Here is a 19,570-nt window from a genome sequence, read left to right as displayed (position 1 = left end):
GGTCCCCTGCTGGCGCTCCTGGCTCCTCCCCCTTGAGCAGTTCCCCAATAGCAAGCTGCTTCTTATGGGGCACTGGTGCATGCTTGCTTTCAAGCCCTGTTCATTGTGTCCATAAGACACACATAGTGTTTGGTCCACCCCCTGCTCTCTCCTTGGCTCACTGGCTGTGATTGACAACAGTGGGAGCCAATGGCTTCTGTTCCTAGCCAATGAGAGCTGGGGCTTGATCACTGGATCAAAAGGGGACTTAGGTGAGTATGGGGGGGCTGTGGGGGGAGCAGCACACCGAAGGTGTGTGGTGTTTTTGTTGCGTGTTTGGTTTTTTTGTATTGTTTGTTTTACTTTCATGCATAGAATGCATGAAGGTAAAAATCCTACTGCCTTTAGAACCACTTTTAAAAAAAAAAAAAAAAATGCATACATGCATTAAAAACATAATTTACATCTAGCTGATCTTTCACATATATGATTTAAAAAAGAAAAAACTATACACTTCTCTGATGCTGGGATTTCTGTTGCATGAGTCTGCCATACAGACATCATACTAAAAATGCTTGTTGCCAGGTCGGAATTCTGACTTCATTTGCTGCATTCCTGGCAATGACCGTGACATCACAGCTCTGAAGTCAGACAAATAAAAGCTGTCCATACATGGTTTAGATTTTTATTTTTTTTAATTCAACCTGTAGGATGAACAAAATGTCAGCTGGATTCCTCCATCTACTACACAGTAAAGTGTGAATGAATGAAACCCCTGCCGTAGCTGTTGTACTTAGAAAGCTTCCTGTGACAGCTGTCAGAATACCCAAACAGCAGCTGCATCTAACCAAATGCAGTTTGGTTGACAAAAAATTTTCAGCTACTTCTTCTTTTTTTGAATCAAAGGATGTTGGGTGAGAAGGGGCTGACAGGGCCGCACATGTAGCGAATTTCATCCAGTTCATCAGGAACCAAATGAAATTCATAGTGTATGGACAGCATGACATTTTCACAAGGGGGAAAGCAATGATGGCTTCTGTATTTCTCTTATGACCAGTTTCTTCTAAGACCAGCGGTTCGGTGGGAGACTGTTTACTGCTGAAATCTAAATAAAGGTGGCCATAGATGGATTGAAATTCAGACAGTTCAGCAGGGTTCAGCAGAATTTTGATCCCTGTGTGACCATTGCAGTGGAAAAGAAGTCTGTTTATCGTTTGACTTTTGTTCAGCTGCCCTTTTCGAATAAAAGCTGTTCTATCCGCAGCTGCGGCTTCAATCATATTTTTTTTTTTTTTTTTTTTTCGTTCAGCCCACTGAGGTGAAATAATACTTAGAATCTGCAAAAGTAGCACTCACAAACGCATGGTTGTTAATGCATTTAAAATCCATAGAATGCAAGTGCATAGAGTGGTAGAAATGCAGTCTTCTATTATGACATTGAAAGTATTTATGCTTCCCAGGTCACTGACTCACGAAGTAATGAGCGAGGATAAGGTTGACAGACCAAAAGCCTACACCCCTAAATACAAATCTGCTAAGACCGCTTCTCATATTTCCACACTTGCAGTTTTTTGTTTTTTTTTTTAAGTCAAACTCCAGCTTCTAAAATAGTGTTGCATTGTAACTTTTGCTAAAGCTTGCCATACACTGATCGAATCTTAGTCAGCCCCTGCTGAACCGGCCGAATATTGCTCAGTGTGTGGCATGCAGAAAAACATATCTTGATCTCTGACTGCAGTCGCTGACCAGTGTATTCTGACAGCAGCAGGAGTTGGTGTCAGACAATACAATGTCCCTCCTGGTGAGAGGTTGGAATTCCTCCATCCACGTCATTTGTTGTGTGGATAGAGGAATTGTGTGTGTGCATTTTTTTTTTTTTTTTTTCGCCCGGTGAACAAAAAAAAAAAAATTAACTTGTGGGCAATTTAACAGTGTAGTGTTGCATGGAATGGCGCTCATGTCATGAATGCTGTTCTGTGCCACGTTGTAGCCACCCATGCAGTTTCAATTTTCTTTTCTTTTATAGAGTGGGGAATAGTTAAGTTTCCTTCAGGTGTCTAATATTTTTTTTTTTTTTTTTTTTTTTTATACCTCATTGGGGAATTTCTCATTTACTTCATGTTCCTCTGACATCTGGACAAGAAAGAGGTTGCTGGTGTCGCAAGGAAAAAAAGCTGTGAACTATAATTTAGAGAACAAAATGAATTTAAAGTGGTTGTAAACCTCAAACATGAAATCTGAACAAAGCACATATTTCTGTAGTGTTTACTTACCTCACTCCAGTGCACTCCAAGTGTCATTGTGTTCTTGCATGGCAAGACCACTTACTGTTATCTCACATATATATTCTTATTATTATAGCCAAATTTACCACCCTAACTCCTCCCACAGTTTTTACACTACATAGACAGTACTGTACCGAAACATGCGGATTGTTCCTGATTGGTGTGCTATTACTTTGTGGAACGTTTCCCCGAATGGTTCACGCAATATCAGCGTTTTTGTGGTGAAATTGGTCCCATAGGAATGAATGGCAGAATGTTCAAAACTAGAGTGGGAGCTGACAAAAGCTAGAGTGTGAGCTGAAAAATCAGGACATGATTTCTAAACTGCCATCACTCCCTCATTTTCAAGCCCACCTACACAAATCTTATATCAAAACGTTCAGCTATCCCTGCTGCCACTACAAATGTCCACGGCTAAGCCACAGTCCTGATAGTTTTCACAATATGACCATTTGTTTGCAACTCCAGCTGCCCATTGACATTCATTGAAACTCCACTCTAGCCATCTCAAATTTGAAGGGCAATTTCTAAACTGCGACTGTGCCTTCATTTTTAATATTTCAGAGACCTACTATGTATCAAAATGTAGGTCTGGGTCTTGTGATTCTCACAATATAAAGCTCTTCGCTGTAGGATTTATAGTTTTTAAAACTATAAATAATTAATAGTTGAAATGCATTTCTCATTCTATCAAGCTTGCCATGTGCACTTTTTAAATTTGATCAATCAATTGGTTAGTGTAATGTTTACCATCTTTACTCACTCCAAACTCTCCACAGAGTTACTCTGCCCAGTCCAACCTTTTCACAGTTACTCCAGCCACTCCAACCACACAACAGTTACTCAAGCCACTCCAGACGCGATTTCTCCTGCGCTGTAGGACCCAGGCGGGTGGCAAATGGATGGAACCAGAACTGGAAAAAGCGACCACCAGTGCATATAAGGTTTTGAAGCTTCAAACAAGGCTGGGGAAGCCCAACCAATACTGCAAAGTGAAACAAAAACGAGAAGCGCACCAACCTTGTGCATTACCTCAGTAACCAAAATGTATTAATTAGAAAATCAGAGCTCTGATGAAGAAGGCATGGCCTTCGAAACGCATCAGCTGTACTGAGTGTCTACCCCCATGATGGGATTCGCGCCGGCTCCTTATCTTTGAAGTCCCTTTGAGGACTACATGCCTGATTTTATTCTCTGTTTGTGAGTACCATTTTCTAATTAATACATTTTTTGTTACTGAGGTAATGCGCAAGGTTGGTGCGTTTCTCGTTTTTGTTTCACTCCAGCCACTCCACCCAGTTACTCCGCCCACTCCAGTTGTAGACTACTGGTGGAGGCAAGAACACTTCACACAATTTCCCCAGAAATTGTAGCTTTTCTAGTTTTTTTGCTGTCTCGTTTGCCATCAACATGAATCACTTCTGACAAGTTTTCCTGACACCAAGAGCTAAAATGGTGACGGGGAGGGACCTCCAGCTCATTGATAGCCTCAGCTCTTTTGCTGTGTGGAGGAAGTGTGTCCCTTCCCTCCAATCGGCTCTGAGTTCTTGTACAGTGTGTAACTGCAGCTTCCTGCCCCCTGTCTTTGTAGGTCTATGAAAAATAATTTTTCATCTGAGTTTTAGAAGGCTGTACAGGATAGGTGGCTGCAAATAAACAGGTACAACTTATATAGGAGGATTTGATTCATCTGTGTATCACCTGAGGCCAGTCACTTCATTTGGGTATATGTGAGGGATTACAACCACTTTGATTATAATCAAAGGTAAAAAAAAATCAGTTTTTAATTGCTGCCTGTGCTCCTGTTAGGTAGATTCACCCTCTCTGTCTTGTCGCCAAAAGTGGATGAAAAAACCCACATTTTGGGTTGTCCCCATAATTGGAACAGGTGAAATTTTTCCAATGGGGACACTAGTTTTGGTGACAGGGATTCCCTCCCTTTGGATATTTCCTCTCAATTCCTGTTGTAATACTAGGACAGAAAGTGAAGGGAAAGCCTCCCCCCACCCCCTTCCCAATGAGACAAAGATGGGGGGAAAAAAGTCATGGGTCATAACCCTCCCTTACTCAATCAGATTTTGGAAATGGTGTTGCCTTTATTTTATTTTTGACGCATTCATTTTTTATTTCAGTTGTGCAATATTCTTTTTAGCAATGTGTGTTTTACTTGGTTAAAGATTCTTACACTTATGCAATGTTTGGGAACAGTCTAGGCTGGATTTCCCGCGTCTTATAGAGAAGTTCACTAAACGCAATTTCTATCTAAACTCTCCCCATAACCACAGTGACAAGTACTTTTGAAAAACACTTTGTTCTGTTCTTAAGAAAAAAAATACATCCATGTGTCCTTTTTTTTTTCTTTTACCAGAACCATGTCTAGATTTTTTTTTATATTATTTTTATTCCTTTCTATGGCTGATCTGAACCATTTCACATTTAAACAATTTTCGGGAAGGAAGAGTTGCGGTATGCTTTCTCTGAGCTCCTTTTATTTTTTTGTGTGTTTGGGAATCAACATGACATTGATGGTTAAATGTTCAATGTGAGGGTGTCAGTTATTGAACTGCACACTAGTTTCTCTTCTATGTGCAAGGAAAACTCATACATGTATTTTGTCTAAGAATGTTATTTTAAACAGAAGAGATTTCAATAAAGTGACCGTCAGTCACTTTAAAAAAGTCAAAATCGTTTTTGCCTGTTGTAGAACAGCTCTTGTACCCACCCGTTTGGTGGCTTATGTCTTCTGCCTTCCCTTCATTCCAGTGCTGCTTAATGGCCAGGTAGACTGTTTTTTATTAAAGTGTTTCTTTGTTTTTCTGCCTCACTGTAACATCCTCTGTGAGCTCTTGAGCCTCTCCTTTTCCCCTCACTTCTGCTTTGTTTGGAATGAGTAGTGTATGCTAGTTTCGGTCATATGGACTGCTCTATTAACACTGTAGATCCTATAGTCCCTAGTCTATATCAGAAGTGAGCAAGAGAGGGTGGTTAGGTTTCTTCCTACACAGTGGGATCTTGAAGAACAAACGTGGCTGCTCTCTAGCAAGAAGTGGGATCACAGCAGCTAAAAAATAAAATATTGGATTTCGAGATGTGAAGGTGGTTGAGCACAATAGAAGCTTCTTTTTGAGTTAATGTTACTAAACCCACAACAGTAAAATCAGTCTGTATATGCAGTAAAGAATGCTTATTATTTTCACTTTGGAACCTAAGGTGTTAATCCTCCTCATTATGTAAAAAAGCTCTTTTGATCCTGTCTTCTCGGATCCTCCCCTTCTACTGTCCCCAATCCATCTGCTGATAGTACAGAGTTCTAGGAGTCACTCTGCCCATGCTCAATTTAGTGTGTATTGCTTAGTTTTCCGTTTTTCTTTCTTTGGGAGGGTGTATGTGATCAGCACAGGGCCAATCTGCACTGTTAAGATAGAGGGTCAGGGGTTATACAGCCTCATAGGACAGTGCTAGCAGAATGAAAACTTCTACAAGCTTTAACCAGTGCTCAACTGGACACTGATGGAACTCACAAGACCGCTATATACTGCTGTCAAAAGGTCTCTCCTATCAAAAAGCCCTGCCTGCTGGCAAATGTTTATTTACCAAAGTTACTTCTGCTTTATAGCACTTTCTGGCAGATTATGGATTCTAGATGTTGCCTGGTTTAAGGGGGGCACTTGTATCATAAATGGCTCAGTCCCAGGGGTGTAAATAAGTGCCTCTAACAGTCAGAGGCCATCACTGCTTACAGAATCTCCAAACTGCAGCCTAGCCAATCCTGCCAAGGGTATGGTCAACTTGCCTGAGCGGCAGTGATGGATTCTATCTCTAGACAGAATACTTCTCATCTGTTGATGTCAGGCAGACACTTGCCTATTGTGGCTAGCCATTCACCAAAAATATCTTCTTTTATCATTGGAGACTTTTTTTAATGCTAAGAAGATAGTACATTTATTGTCCTTGTATTGGATAAATAATGCTTTTTCTTTGATTTGATTAGCAGGAATCTGTTCTCTTTATGAAGTACGCTGTGCTTTTGAGTTGCACTGAGTAGAATGTAAATGTTATCAGGGTTATATAACCATGATCATTATTGGTTTATTTTAATGAAGTACGTCCTGTGTTCTGATGCAATACTGTTCTTGATTGTAATTGTATAATCATGTTGGGAGACCGGTTATGATTTGAGCATAGTTTATTATATGCAGAATCTTGTTTGCATTGATAAATTATTTATACTGATCCTGGGTCACATATATGCGGTGCTGTATATCGCATGTTATTCGCACAGGAACCACATCGCATTCATGTGCGGTGCGATTGGAGCCATACATTTTGTATGGCTCTAATTACACTCCACCTGCACCAGAAAGGTGCAGGACCCTTTTTTGGTCCAAACTAGAATCAGATTGCATAGGTATTCACACCTATGTGATTCGATTCTGCACATCGCACCGCGCTTTGTGGACCGCTTTCACACCCACAGTGGTTTGCATGAACGGGGTGCTATTCTGATTCGGTGCGGAATTTGCACAGAAAACGCTGTGAATTCCATACTTCATCAGTGTGAACCAGGGCTGAATCATGTTTTCTGCAGAAATTAGTAAGAATGGGGTAGGGGTGATTTATTTTGCATTTTATTTATTTTTTTTTACAAAAGTGTATTTTTGTAATGTTGTTTGATTGGGGCAGCATAGTGGCTACATGGTTAGCACGTCTGCCTGGCAGTACTAGGGTCGTTGGTTCGAATCCCAACCACGGCACCACCTGCCTGGAGTTTGCATTTTCTCCCTGTGCCTGCGTGGGTTTCCTCAGGGTACTCCTGTTTCCTCCCACACTCCAAAGACATGCTGGTAGGTGAATTGGCTCCTGTCTAAATTGGCCCTAGTACATGTATGTATGAATGTGAGTTAGGGACCTTTAGATTGTACACCCCTTGAGAGTTAGGGATCGATGTGAATGTTATTTTTATTTATATATATATATATATATATATATATATATATATATATATACATGCATATGCACTGCATAAATTGACGGTGCTATATAAGAGAGAAAAAAAGACATGCACGCGTTGCAGTATATGGCTTCTAATTGCCTTGCTTATCTTCTCTCCTACAGGAAGAGTTAATTGTGTTAGCTCTGTGCTCTCCTCCTGTCTCTTCACTCACAGGAGGAGTGCTGTGTTGAATGCTGTGTGCTCACATAGTCTTTTGTCTCTCATACAAGATTGCTGTATACCTGCTTTGTACTGGCCACCAATCTCTTCTCTTACAAAGGAAGAGTGCCATATGGATGCTCTGTGCTCCCCTCTTGTCTGTTTTGTGTTTTTTTTTGTTTTTGGAGGTTTTTTTTTTGTTTTTTTACTCCCTTTCTCTCTGGAGTGGAATGTGTATGCTTTGTGCTCCACTGTTGTTTTTTTTGCAGGAATAGTGCTGTGTGTCTTCCTGTAAGAGAAGAGATGAGAGGCACAGAGCAGACACACAGCACTCTACCTGTAAGAGAAGAGACAAGTGTGGGCACAGAACAGAGTGCAGTGGGTATGCTTTGTGCTCACATCCGATCACTTCTGCTTCACAGGAAGAGTGCTGTGTGCCTGCTCTATGCTTACCAGCAGTCTCCTCCCTCACACAAGAAGAGTGCATTGTGTATGCTCTGTGCTCCCCTCCTGTCTGTTTGCTTTCTTGCTCTCTATCTCAACAAGTACCAATTGTATGCGCGCGCCCCCCTGCCCCAGCTCTTCTCTTTCAGGTATGAAGCTGTGTGTCTGCTCTGTGCTTCTCTCCTGTCTCTTCTCTCACCAGAAGTGTGTTGTGTGAGTGCTCTGTACTCACCTCCTTTTTCTTCTCACACAGGAAAATTTCAGATGTCCCAGTTCAGAGGTTTGATAAGAGCTTGGAGGAATTCTATGCCTTGTGTGACCAGTTGGAGCTTTGTTTGGTGAGTATTCCCAGAATGCCAGTAGATGTACATGGCCTCATTTGTAAAGCGGTTCTTCACCCTGTTTGAAAAAAAATTAAGTCAGCAGCTACAAAATACTGTAGCTGGTGACTTTTAATAAAAGGACATGTATCTGTCTAGGGATCCAGCGCTATCCTTAACCGAACTGGTTCATCACCAGCTTTCGGGTCCCCGTCGCTTGCATGTTTACTGTGGGCAGCCAGCTTTGGTTCCCTGCGGCTTCACAGCTGGCTTCCCACTGTGCATGTGCGAGCAGCAGTGCGCTTTTTGAATGGTCCCGTAGCCTTCTGGGAGCTGTCATGTGTCCCAGAAGATTGCGAGCAGGGAGGGTGAAGGGAACTTTAAAGCCAAGTACCTACAAATATTGGGATAAGATTATATATGTTACAATATCCCAACTGCTTTCTTGCTTTGCGCGTTGCCGTGGTAACCCGAGACAGCGTCGGGTTACCATGGCAACAGCGGCTGTTATCCCCTGAGACCCGATTCAGCCAGGTGAGGGGTTATGGTCCGTGAAGATGGTGAACTCCCGGCCATACAAATAGGGTTGACATTTCTTCAACGCCCATACTATGGCCAGGCACTCCTTCTTTATGGTGGCATAGGCGACCTCCCGGTCTAGTAGATTCCTGCTAAGGAAGGCCACAGGGTGCTCCTCCCCCTCCTCATTTACCTGGCTGAGGACGGCCCTCAGCCCATAAGTAGAGGCTGCCCATCTGCACGTGGAACCTTTGCTGGTAGTTGGGCCCTGCTAGGACGGGGTCATGAAAAAGGGCCTCTTTCAGCAGGTCAAAAGCAGTCTGGCAGGCCGGGGTCCAGGTTACCATCCGGGGCATGGCCTTCTTTGTGAGATCCGTCAGGGGTTTCGCAATTGTGCTGAAATGGGGAACAAATTTGCGGTAATAGCAGTGCCCAGAAAAGCCGTAACCTGTTTGAGTCTGGGGGGGTGGACCATTCCCTGATGGCTTCTATTTTAGCCGGTTCTGTTTACCCCTCCCACCCAGTGTCCTAAATATTGCACCTCCGCCATCCCCATCTGGCACTTGTCTGGTCGAATGGTGAGGTTGGCCCCTGCAGTTCAATCCAGGACAAGGCTCACATGCCTGAGGTGGCCTTCCCAGGTTTTGCTAAAGATGGTGATGTCATCAAGGTAGGCGCAGGCAAAGTCATGACAGCCCTGCAGCAGCTGATCCACCGTGCGCTGGAAGGGGCATTCTTCATGCCAAAGGGCATGTTGAGAAACTCAAACAGACTGAAGGGGGTGATGAAGGCGGAGCGCTCCTGACCCTCTGCGAATAAGGGGATTTGCCAGTAGCCCTTGCTCAAGTCCAGGGTAGTGACATAGCAGGCTCCAGCCAGCCAGTCCAGAAGGTCATCAATACGGGGCATTGGCTAGGCATCACTAACCGTGTGGTCATTGAGGCATTGCTAGTCAACACAAAAGCGGATGCTGCCATCTTTCTTGGGGACAAGAACAACAGGAGAGGCCCAGGGGCTCTGTGAGGGCTGAATAATTCCCAGATCCAGCATTTCGTTTAGTTCCTCTCTCATAGTGTTCTTAACGGCTTCGGGGACATGATATGGAGCTTGTTGGAGGGGCCAGGTTCCCAGGGTCTCCACATGGTGAGTGGTAATAGTGGTCTTTCCAGGCTGGGCAGAAAAAACGGAACTGCGCTGCCCCAGGATATCATTCATGGCCCTCTGTTGTCCTGGGTTCAGCTGCAGACCCAGGGGCACCTGGTGCACATCAGTTGGATGGCGTGTTGCTTCCAGAAGATCCAGTACGGCCTCTTCATCCTCCTTGCAGGGTATCGGGCAGATGGCTATAACAAGGGAGTTTTGGTCATGGTACTCCTTGATTATATTGACATGCACGATTTTTTGCCGTCTCCCCCGATCATCTAGTCCAAGAACATCGTTAGTGTCATTCACTTTCCTAATGACTCGGAAGGGTCCCTCCAATGTGGATTGCAGTTTGTTCTGGGGATTTGGGACAATCATGAGGACCTGTTGGTTCTTAGTAAACTCCCAGGTGTGGGCCTTGCGGTCATACCATGTCTTTTTTCGGGCCTGGGCTGCTTGGAGATGGTCAGCTGCGAGGCTGGCTAGTTGTCCTATCCTTTCACACAGTTCCAAGACATAGGGCACCACAGGGACCCCAGTATCTGGTAGTTGACCCTCCCAGTATTCTTTCAGGAGGGTAACCTTCCGCCCATACAGCAGTTCAAAGGGAGAAAATCCGGTAGATTCCTGGGGTACCTCCTGGTAGGCAAAGAGGAGGTGGGCAGGTATCGTTCCCAGTCTGGCTCTAAGTCTATAAAGGCCCGTAGCATGGCCTTCAGGGTCCCGTTGAAGCGTTCACACAGTCCATTTGTCTGGGGGTGATAGGTGGTTGTCCGGATGGACCGCACTCCACAGGTTTGCCAGAGGGACTGAACAAGGCCTGACATGAACTGAGTCCCCCGATCTGACAGGATTTTAGTAGGGAAGCCCACTCGTGTGAAGACAGTAACCATGGCTTCTGCAACTTTGGGAGCTGTGATGCTGGACAGGGCGACTGCTTCGGGATAACGAGTAGCATAGATAGAGTAGCATAGATGACAATGGTCAGGATGTACTGCTTTCCCGGTGCGCTGGGGCGAGCTAAGGTTCCCAGAATGTCGATAGCTACGCGTTGGAACTGCTCCTCAATAATGGGTAAGGACTGTAGAGGGCCACCCGTTCTTCCATGTCGCTGACAGGTATCGCAGGTACGGCAGTAGCGAGCTACCAATTGGGACATCCCAGGCCAATAAAAGGCCTGGGCCAACCTCTTTTCGGTCCATAGCTTTCCCTGATGCTCAGCCATCGGAATTCAGTAGGCCTCAGCAGCCCCTCCATCAAGCAGCCCTACCACATGGCGAGTCCAGTCTTTGGATGGGACCTCTAGTAGTTTGCATTGGTATTCAAAGTCCTGGAAGAACCCTTACACATCTCTGGTGTGCTCTTGGTAGGGCTTAAAGTCCTTCCTGGATATTCTCCGTGCCTCCCGTGCCACAGGGACAGGTATAGGGGCAGCTGCTTGGTTCTTTGCAGCTTCTCACTCTGTCTCTTTCTAGCCTTTTCAATGGCCGCCAGCTTCCTTTATGTGGTGGTATCTGTCACGATCGCGGCGTCAGACCCTAGACCTTCTCACCAAACTCATGACCGAAGGACTAGCCAATCTAAAACCGCGATGTCACGTGCGAAACAATGCCACACTCAGCTGCACCCTGCACAACGATTTTCCAGCTAATTGGACCACAATCGATGTACCAGCAGCCTAAGCGATTGTTACTGGGTCAAGTTAATTACGCAATTAACCCTTCACACTGCCACCACCTCCTTTTTGTACAGAGAGGAAACTCGGCGATCTCCGTTATAACACTATAATGGTTGAGGTAATCGTCTGTATACCAGGGTTATACAGAGGGTTAAACAAACACAGTAGCGTTCTCTTTAGAGGCAGGAATTTGTAAATTGCAATAAAGCGCTATAGAAACAGTTTAACGCTTTCAGAAGGAAAGATTTATTACTAAAAAGGTCAAACGGGTGCAATAAAAATATTTACAGAAAAAGATGTAACATAGATAGATATGTAGATATATAGAGAGAGAGAGAGACAGCACAGCGATATCAGAGAGGTGAAAAGGTTAAGGTACTTGCCAAAGTCCTGGGTTAGCAGATCCAAGTTTCAGAGCGAAAGGGCACGGGTCTCCCCAGGTGGTACTGATGTTAAAATGGGAGACGTCTTCAACTCACTTCTCTTAGGCCTGACAGCCCAATTTGTAGTTCCCCAGCGGGGGGTGCCTCTGACGTCAAGGACCAATACCCCGTGTAGGCGTGGAGGTCTGGGTGTCGACTTAAACTAGAACCAAAATCTCGTGTAGTTCATATTTGGGCTCATAACTTTTTCCTATGCACAAGTGACATTCCACCCGCGGGTAGATTATTATGCAGACACGTCTGAGGATTGATTAGAGATTAAATATGTAATTCTATACTGAACGGTTCACGAGATCTACTTTTCTGCTTTCCTGTGTATGCGAGAGAAGGCAAGTGACCCATCAAATTGTTTCTTTTCTTAGCCAATCTGACGATATGTCTGGTTTTTATGTAAGTCTCTCATATTCCAAGATATGAGACATAGGGGAAAAATGGATTTGAAAAGTTTATCTGATTCTGTCACATAAGCTGAGTTAGGTTTATTAGGTTGGAATCGCTTTCAACTCCTGGGAAAGCTTGCCTTATCTCTTACGAGGTGTTACAATTTGCAGGTTCTATGGACAGGGAGGGCCTGGCTCCCTTGGGGGGCTTTATAGCTCATATGACCCTTCTGTGACACACATACACACTGGCCAAATGTCGCTGGGACTCTCAGAAAGGGAGGGGGGAAGAATGAGGGAGAAATACATTTGTCATTATGGTTAATCCCTTTGCCAAGATGGAGGTTGAAGCCAAAATGGTTGAACCGCGTCCATCTCTGGGTATACGCTGTTACAGCATCCTCCCCTAGAATGGCCATATCTTCCTCGTACCAGATGACCCAAGGGCTCTTGCCGCTTGTGCTGTGAAGCTCTGGTCCGTCTTCCCTCGAGACCGCTTGGACCCTGTTGTGCCCGACTCTTCCCGTTGGCTGGCTTCCTCCAGTATCTGGACCAGCTGATCTTTATTAAGTCACTTGTAATTGAGGCCCAAAGTTCTGGCCTTTTCTTGTAAGTTGGTTGCCGTCCAGTGTTGATATTCCGGGACCTTCGCTTCCATCGTATACAGACTCTCACCCGCCATCTTGAGTGCTCTCGTCCCGCTGCTGCCAACCAGTTGTAACGTACTAGGAGCGCAGAGAGAGAGCACATGGAGACAGATTGCACGGAACCCAACGTGCGGGCGTTTATTGGGGAGTTTTTCGGGGTACAGACAATAGATCCGTTAGTCCACAGATCAACACCAGACACAGCAACACAATAAAGTTCTCTGGAAGGCAATATGTAACAACAGGGGGCTGGTAGTCCACAGGGTTCAATACGACAGTGGGGTGGAGCTTCTGTGGGAATTGGGGTTCATGGGGAGAATTGGGCTCAGTCTTTCGGGCAGCACGGGGCTAACCCACTTACTGGATGTGGGGAACCGGACACGGAGGGTTACAGTCCACACAGGCAGCACAGGGCCAATCCACACAGGCAGCAAAGGGTTAAGTCCACAAAGGGGAGAGAGCCAGGCAGCAGGCTCACAGGCAACAGAGGGTTCATCCATAAAGAGGAGCTCCAGGCAGCAGAGAGTTAACCCCACACAGGGGAGAGATCCAGCAGCAGACTGGCAGGCAGTTGTGCCAGTCAGAGGAGAGGGATTGGACCAATGAGGAGGCTGGCCAAAACTCAGACCTCACTCACTAACAGCAGCCAGGAGAACACCCGGGACCTGGGCCCAGCTCTGTCTTAAGTACAGAGCCGGGTGCGTTGTGATTGTAACCAGAGACTTAAGGCGGCCATAGACTTGTGAAAAATCCTGCGATTTTTCGGACGACTTTAAAGTCCGCGGATAATCTGTTCGTGTATGGGCAATTTTGTCTGCGGATTTTCGTATTTTATGTCTTTTCGAATATTGTTGGAGCTGGAAAATTTTTAGAAAACGACCAAATTTCTTCCCGTTCATGGCACTATCCCCTGATTTTCTAAACGACAAATTAATGCGCATATGCGATGACCTGGAAGTTTCTTAGGGAACTAATTTTCTTATCCGGGAGAAAGGTCAAAAGTTTTGGTGTGTAAACAGGACAGTATGTCATGGATTTCTGTGCAGTAATCTTTGTGTTTGTTATGCAGAATAACATGCATCCACTATGGGCCAGTTTATTTTTTTGGGGGTTTTTTGCGGGTTAATTTGGGCATTTTAATACAATAAATGAAGAAAATTCGTAGGAATGAAACGTTGCTGATATCTTGCCGATAGAATACGAAAAGAGGGAGGGACAAAAAGGTCACCAAACGACAGCATTTCCGACAAAACACGACAGCATTTCCACCCAAAAAACAACATCATTTCCTGTAGAGGTGACAATTACAGAGGATATATCCGCCGATTTTCGTTCTAAATGGTGTTCTAATTGGCTGTATGGCCGACCAATTTTTCGCTTATCAGAAGAAAAATCAAGAGACTTTTTTAAAAAAATTTATGGCCTGCTTTAGCGTTGAGTTACCATGGCAACGGACACCCCCACCCCCGTGTCTCAGGACCACGCATCTCTGAACCCAGGAGGGAGCCTGCATATGGATTCCCACAGCAGGGGCGCCGACTTTTTGGCGCTCGGCCAGGGGAGCAGGATGCTCCCTCGGCAGGGGGCCCGATTGCTGGCGACAGGAGGGTGAGGGGCCGCTGGGGGGTGACTGTATTAGTGACAATGAGGACTAGAAGTCCCAGAATGGACTGGACAGAAGATCTCTTCCTTTTTCCCATGCACTCTTTTATCATTTCCTCCCCCCCCCCCCCAAAAAAAAAAAGAAGAGACACAGTAATCTAAATCTTCTTGTCCTATAGCTGCTTTTTTTGTCCTCTGCTTAAAATGAGCCGTTCGCCACCCAATCAAGTCCCTTCTCTACTTCAAATGTAAGGGGCACCGGCTGGGTAAGTGGAAAAAAGAGTGCGCTTATGTTGGTACATTTATGTATTTCAGCCCTGTACGCCAGAATAGGTCCAAGAGGACATCCATCTGGCGCCATGAGGAACCCAACGAAGGCAGCCCGAGCCAAGCTCGTTTTTCCAGGTCCAGATAACATTCGACTGGGGCTCGTTCTTTTGCCAAAAGACAACAATCCTCACACTCCCCAAGCCCTAGACCTCAAAAATGCCAGGCATTTTTACCGGGCAAGCTAGTCTGCAGAGACTGCTTCAGGGATTATGCAGCGGAAAGAGGTGCAGAGAGCCAGCAGGTTGCGGACCTACTAAAAAAAAAAAAGTGGTCAAACATTCACTCTTAGAACTTGTAGCAGATAATCCGTCACAGCTATCATCACATCTTCCATAAGAGGCGGCATCAGATGCGCTGTTACCAGGCAAACCCTCTCACCCAATAGCAGACCGGCCATCTAAACAATCTGGAGAAGAAGATTCCTCGGATGAATCGGATCCTTCAGGCTTTAGCTTTTCCCTGGTTCACCCTTATGTCCAGGCAGTCAAGCTTGCCATTGGTTGGGAGGAAGCTGATTTCCCAGAAAGGAAATCAAAGAGCTACTTCCCATTTCTTAAAAAACTAAGCGCCTACTTTCCTCTGATGGATGAAATCAGGGACGTCATAGAAGGAGAATGGAAGAGGACTGAGAGGATTTTCTCTCAATCACCTGGGCGAGCTATATCCACTTTCGGAAGCAGACTCCAGAACGTTGGATGGTCCATCGGTAGTGGATTCAGCGGTGGTCCGTTTAGCACAAAACATAACATTGCCTATGGATGACTCAACTTTGTTCAAAGATCCCCTAGACAGATGAATGGATCTTGACCTAAAGTGGGCCTATCAGATGACCGGAAATGCCTGCAGGCCAGCGATTGTACTGACATCTGTCTCCAATGCTTTGCAAGTATGGACAGACAACATAGAGGTGGCTATCTAGTAGGGAGTTCCTAAGGAAAACATAAGGCTTTGGATGCGCTCAAGGTCTCAGCTGACTTCATTGGTGAAGCAGCTATCGATCCAATAAGATGTTCTGCAAGATCAATGCTGCAATGGTAAGGCGGGCCTTATGGTTGAAGCCGTGGGCAGCCGACAGGGCGTCAAAACAAAATTGGTGTAAAATCCCTTTTTGATGCTAAGTCACTGTTTAGAGAGCGGCTGGATAAGGCGATTTCCCATGTTACCAGAGGAAAATCGGGCCTGTTTCCCCAAGACACAAGACCTAGATGCAGTAGGAGATTTACTTCAAGATCTCAGCAGTTCAGGGGCAGAGATTACAGGCAGTTCAGACAGGGCAGAGACTCTAGGAAGGCCTGGAGAAGCACACAAACAAAAGGCTCTACCTAACCCGCAGGGCACTGCCTAGTCCTTTGACATCAGGCCAGCCCAGGCGATCCCAATAGGAGCTAGACTGAGGCATTTTGCAAGGTTTGGATGCAAAGATGCCAGGATCCCTGGGGTCTCGACAGTCCAGTTCAGCCACTTGGGGGCTTTCTCAGGCCGGCCACCTCATGACTTCTTCACCCCCACAAGAATACCAGGGTCTCCTCAGAAGAGAGAGGTACTTCTGCAGTTTCTGCATTCCCTACAGGCACAGCAGGCGGTAATACCTGTTCCTCCATCAGAGAGGTTTTCAGATTTTTACTCCAACCTATTTCTGGTACCCAAAAGGAATGGCAGTTGGAAACCCATAATAGACCTCAAGAAATTAAACCATTACATAGTCTTGGAGAGCTTCAAGATGGAATCGCTGCAGGCTATTATCCATGCCGTTCAACCCGGAGACTGAATGCTGTCAGTGGACCTTCAAGACGTGTACTTGTATATACCCATACTCCCACCCAAATATCTGAGGTTTGCAGTTAGCCAGATTCATCTACAATTCCGGAATTTGCCCTTTGGTCTACAGTGAAGGAAATAAGTATTTGATCCCCTGATGATTTTGAATGTTTGCCCACTTACAAAGAAATTATCAGTCTAAAAATTGAATGATAGGTGTATTCTAACACTGAGAGACAGAATAGCAACAATAAATTCAAAAGAAATGCATGTCTAACAAATTATGCACTGATTTGCATGTTCATGAGGGAAATAAATATCTGATCCCCTATCATTCAGCAGGATTTCTGGCTATCAGGTGTCTTTCATACAGGTAACAAGCTGAGATTAGAAGCAGTCTCTTAAAGGGAGAGCTGCTAATCTAATTTTGTTACCAGTATAAAAGACACCCGTCCACAGGAGCAATCAAACTCCACCCTGGCAAAGACCAAAAAGCTGTCCAAGGATGTCAGGAACAAGATTGTAGACCTACACAAGGTTGGACTGGGCTACTAAACTATCGCCAAGCAGCTTGGTGAGAAGGTGACAACAGTTGGTGCAGTCCTTCGCAAATGGAAGAAACCCAAAACAACTGTCAGTCTACCTAGGTCTGGTGCACCATGCAAGGTCTCACCTCATGGAATTTCAATGATCATCAGAACAGTGAGGAATCATCCCAGAACTACACGTGAGGATCTTTTCAATGATCTCCAGGCAGCTGGGACCACAGTCACCAAAAAAACAATTGGTAACACTACGCCAACAAAGAATTGAAATCCTGCAGTGCCAGCAAGGTCCTCCTGCTCAAGAAAGCACATGTCCAGGCCCGTCTGAAATTTGCCACTGAACATCTGAATGATGCAGAGGAGGACTAGTTGAAAGTGTTGTGGTCAGATGGTGGAAACATTGTGCTTTTTGGGTGTTTCTGCTAAGGGGACAGGACAACTGCACAACATCAAAGAGACGATGGACGGGGCAATGTACTGTCAAATCTTGGGTGAGAACCTTCTTCCCTCAGCCAGGGCATTGAAATGGGTCATGGATGGGTGTTCCAGCATGACAATGACCCAAAACATACAGCCAAGGCAACAAAGGAGTGGCTCAAGAAGAAGCACATTAAGGTCCTGGAGTGGTCCAGCCAGTCTCAAGCCCTTAATCTGATTGAAAATCTGTGGAGGGAGCTGAAAGTTCGAGTTACCAAAGTCAGCCACCAAACCTTAATGACTTGGAGAGGATCTGCCAAGAGGAGTGGGCCAAAATCCCTCCTGAGATGTGTGCAAACCTGGTGGCCAACTACAGGAAACGTCTAATCTCTGTAATTGCCAACAAGGGATTTGCCACCAAGCACTAAGTCATGTTTTGTGAAGGGGATCAAATACTTCTTTCCCTCATGAACATGCAAATCCATGCATAATTTGTTAGACATGCATTTCCTTTGAATTTAATGTTGCTATTCTGTCTCCCAGTGTTACAATACACCTACCATTCGATTTTTAGACTGGTCATTTCTTTGTGAGTGGGCAAACATTCAAAATCAGCAGGGGATCAAATACTTATTTCCTTCACTGTATGTACTTCTCCCAGAGTCTTTACAAAAGTGCTGATTGCAGTCCTAACCCCACTACGGGAGATTGGGCTCAGAGCATATCACTACCTGGACGATGTCCTACTACTAGTGAAGAATCCAGCCCAACTAACAGAACACAGGGAACTTCAGATTTCCACACTGTCAGAATTCGGATGGGTGATAAATGAAACAAAAAGTCAACTTATCCCAAAACAGCAAATTATTTATCTAGGCACCCTGTTGGACACTTCCAAGGGGTTAGTGTCCCTTCCCCCTCAGAAAATGACAGCCATCATTCAGAAGATGAAGAAAGTAAGGACACAGTCCCATCTGACATCCTCGAACTGAGTCTGATAGGGGTGATGTCAGCATGTATCCCAATGGTTCCTTGGGCCCATTGGCACCTGAGGCACTTTTCAATTAGATTTGTAAGACAATGAAACAATCTGTACCTATCCCAGCCCATACGTTTGACAAGTCTAATGCACAGGGGACTACGGTGGTGGACGAAGAGAGAAATGCTTACAAGATTGCGTCTATTGGGATATATCTCCTGAACTGTGGTTACCACAGACACCAGTGTGATTGGCTGGGGGGCACACTGTGACCAGGTGTCAGTTCGAGGAAGATGGGCTTTTCACGCAACAAGAATCATCTCCGATATTCTGGAAATTAGAGCAGCTTTTCTTGCTCTGATAGCCCTGGCGTTTCTAATCAAACGCAAGCCAGTCCTTATCTGAACAGGGTGGCAGTTTCATACATCTTTCAGGGGGGAACCCACAGCAGGTCCTTATTGAGAGAAGTGGAACCCATCATCCTTTGGGCAGAAAGAAAGTTAATGGACCTAACCACAGTCAATTTGCCAGGCCTCCTAAATACAAAGATGGACCTTTTGTCCCGAAAGTTTGTTCACGCTAACGAATGGTCTCTGCATCCCAAAATATTTGATTGGATCATGAATCTATGCTGTCTTCCTGATCTGGATCTCTTTGCCACGGTAGACAACTCCAAGGTGCCGAGGTTCATTTCATGCCTGCCTCACCCCCAGGCAGTAGCAATAGATGCCCTCTCGAGTGTATGGGCATGCAACCTGGCCTATGCATTCACCCACCCAGAGTGGACCCAGGGGCTCTCTCATCTGTAGAGTTCGGAAGACAAGCTATCGGGGCAGCCATTGCCTGCACAAAATGATAATCTTCCTATCTTTCGAATAAAACTTTTTTCTAAGCATGATCCCACCCTTTTCAGCTAGTTATTTATCACAGGTATGTTGCCACGGAGGCA

The 19,570-nt window shown here is 45.2% G+C and overlaps 1 protein-coding gene and 2 pseudogenes across 1 annotated transcript in view; all 3 read left to right on the top strand.

The window, feature by feature from the left end:
- Positions 1–19,570, top strand: part of MED29 (mediator complex subunit 29) — a 59,918-nt gene that overhangs the window by 24,568 nt on the left and 15,780 nt on the right. The window contains exon 3 of the mRNA XM_089679801.1: positions 8,114–8,198. Within this exon, the coding sequence (XP_089535927.1) occupies positions 8,114–8,198 (85 nt within the window). The remainder of the gene's footprint in view (positions 1–8,113; positions 8,199–19,570) is intronic.
- Positions 14,435–16,248, top strand: LOC149460230 (uncharacterized; annotated as a pseudogene).
- On the top strand, positions 16,344–19,430 carry LOC149460229 (uncharacterized; annotated as a pseudogene).

The sequence above is a fragment of the Staurois parvus genome, unplaced genomic scaffold (genome assembly GCF_062004578.1).
Source record: "Staurois parvus isolate SC_StPar_1 unplaced genomic scaffold, SC_StPar_1.0 ptg000232l, whole genome shotgun sequence".
NCBI classification, from domain to species: domain Eukaryota; kingdom Metazoa; phylum Chordata; class Amphibia; order Anura; family Ranidae; genus Staurois; species Staurois parvus.
Note: the sequence above shows the minus strand (reverse complement) of the source record. Positions and strands in the feature narration are given on the sequence as shown.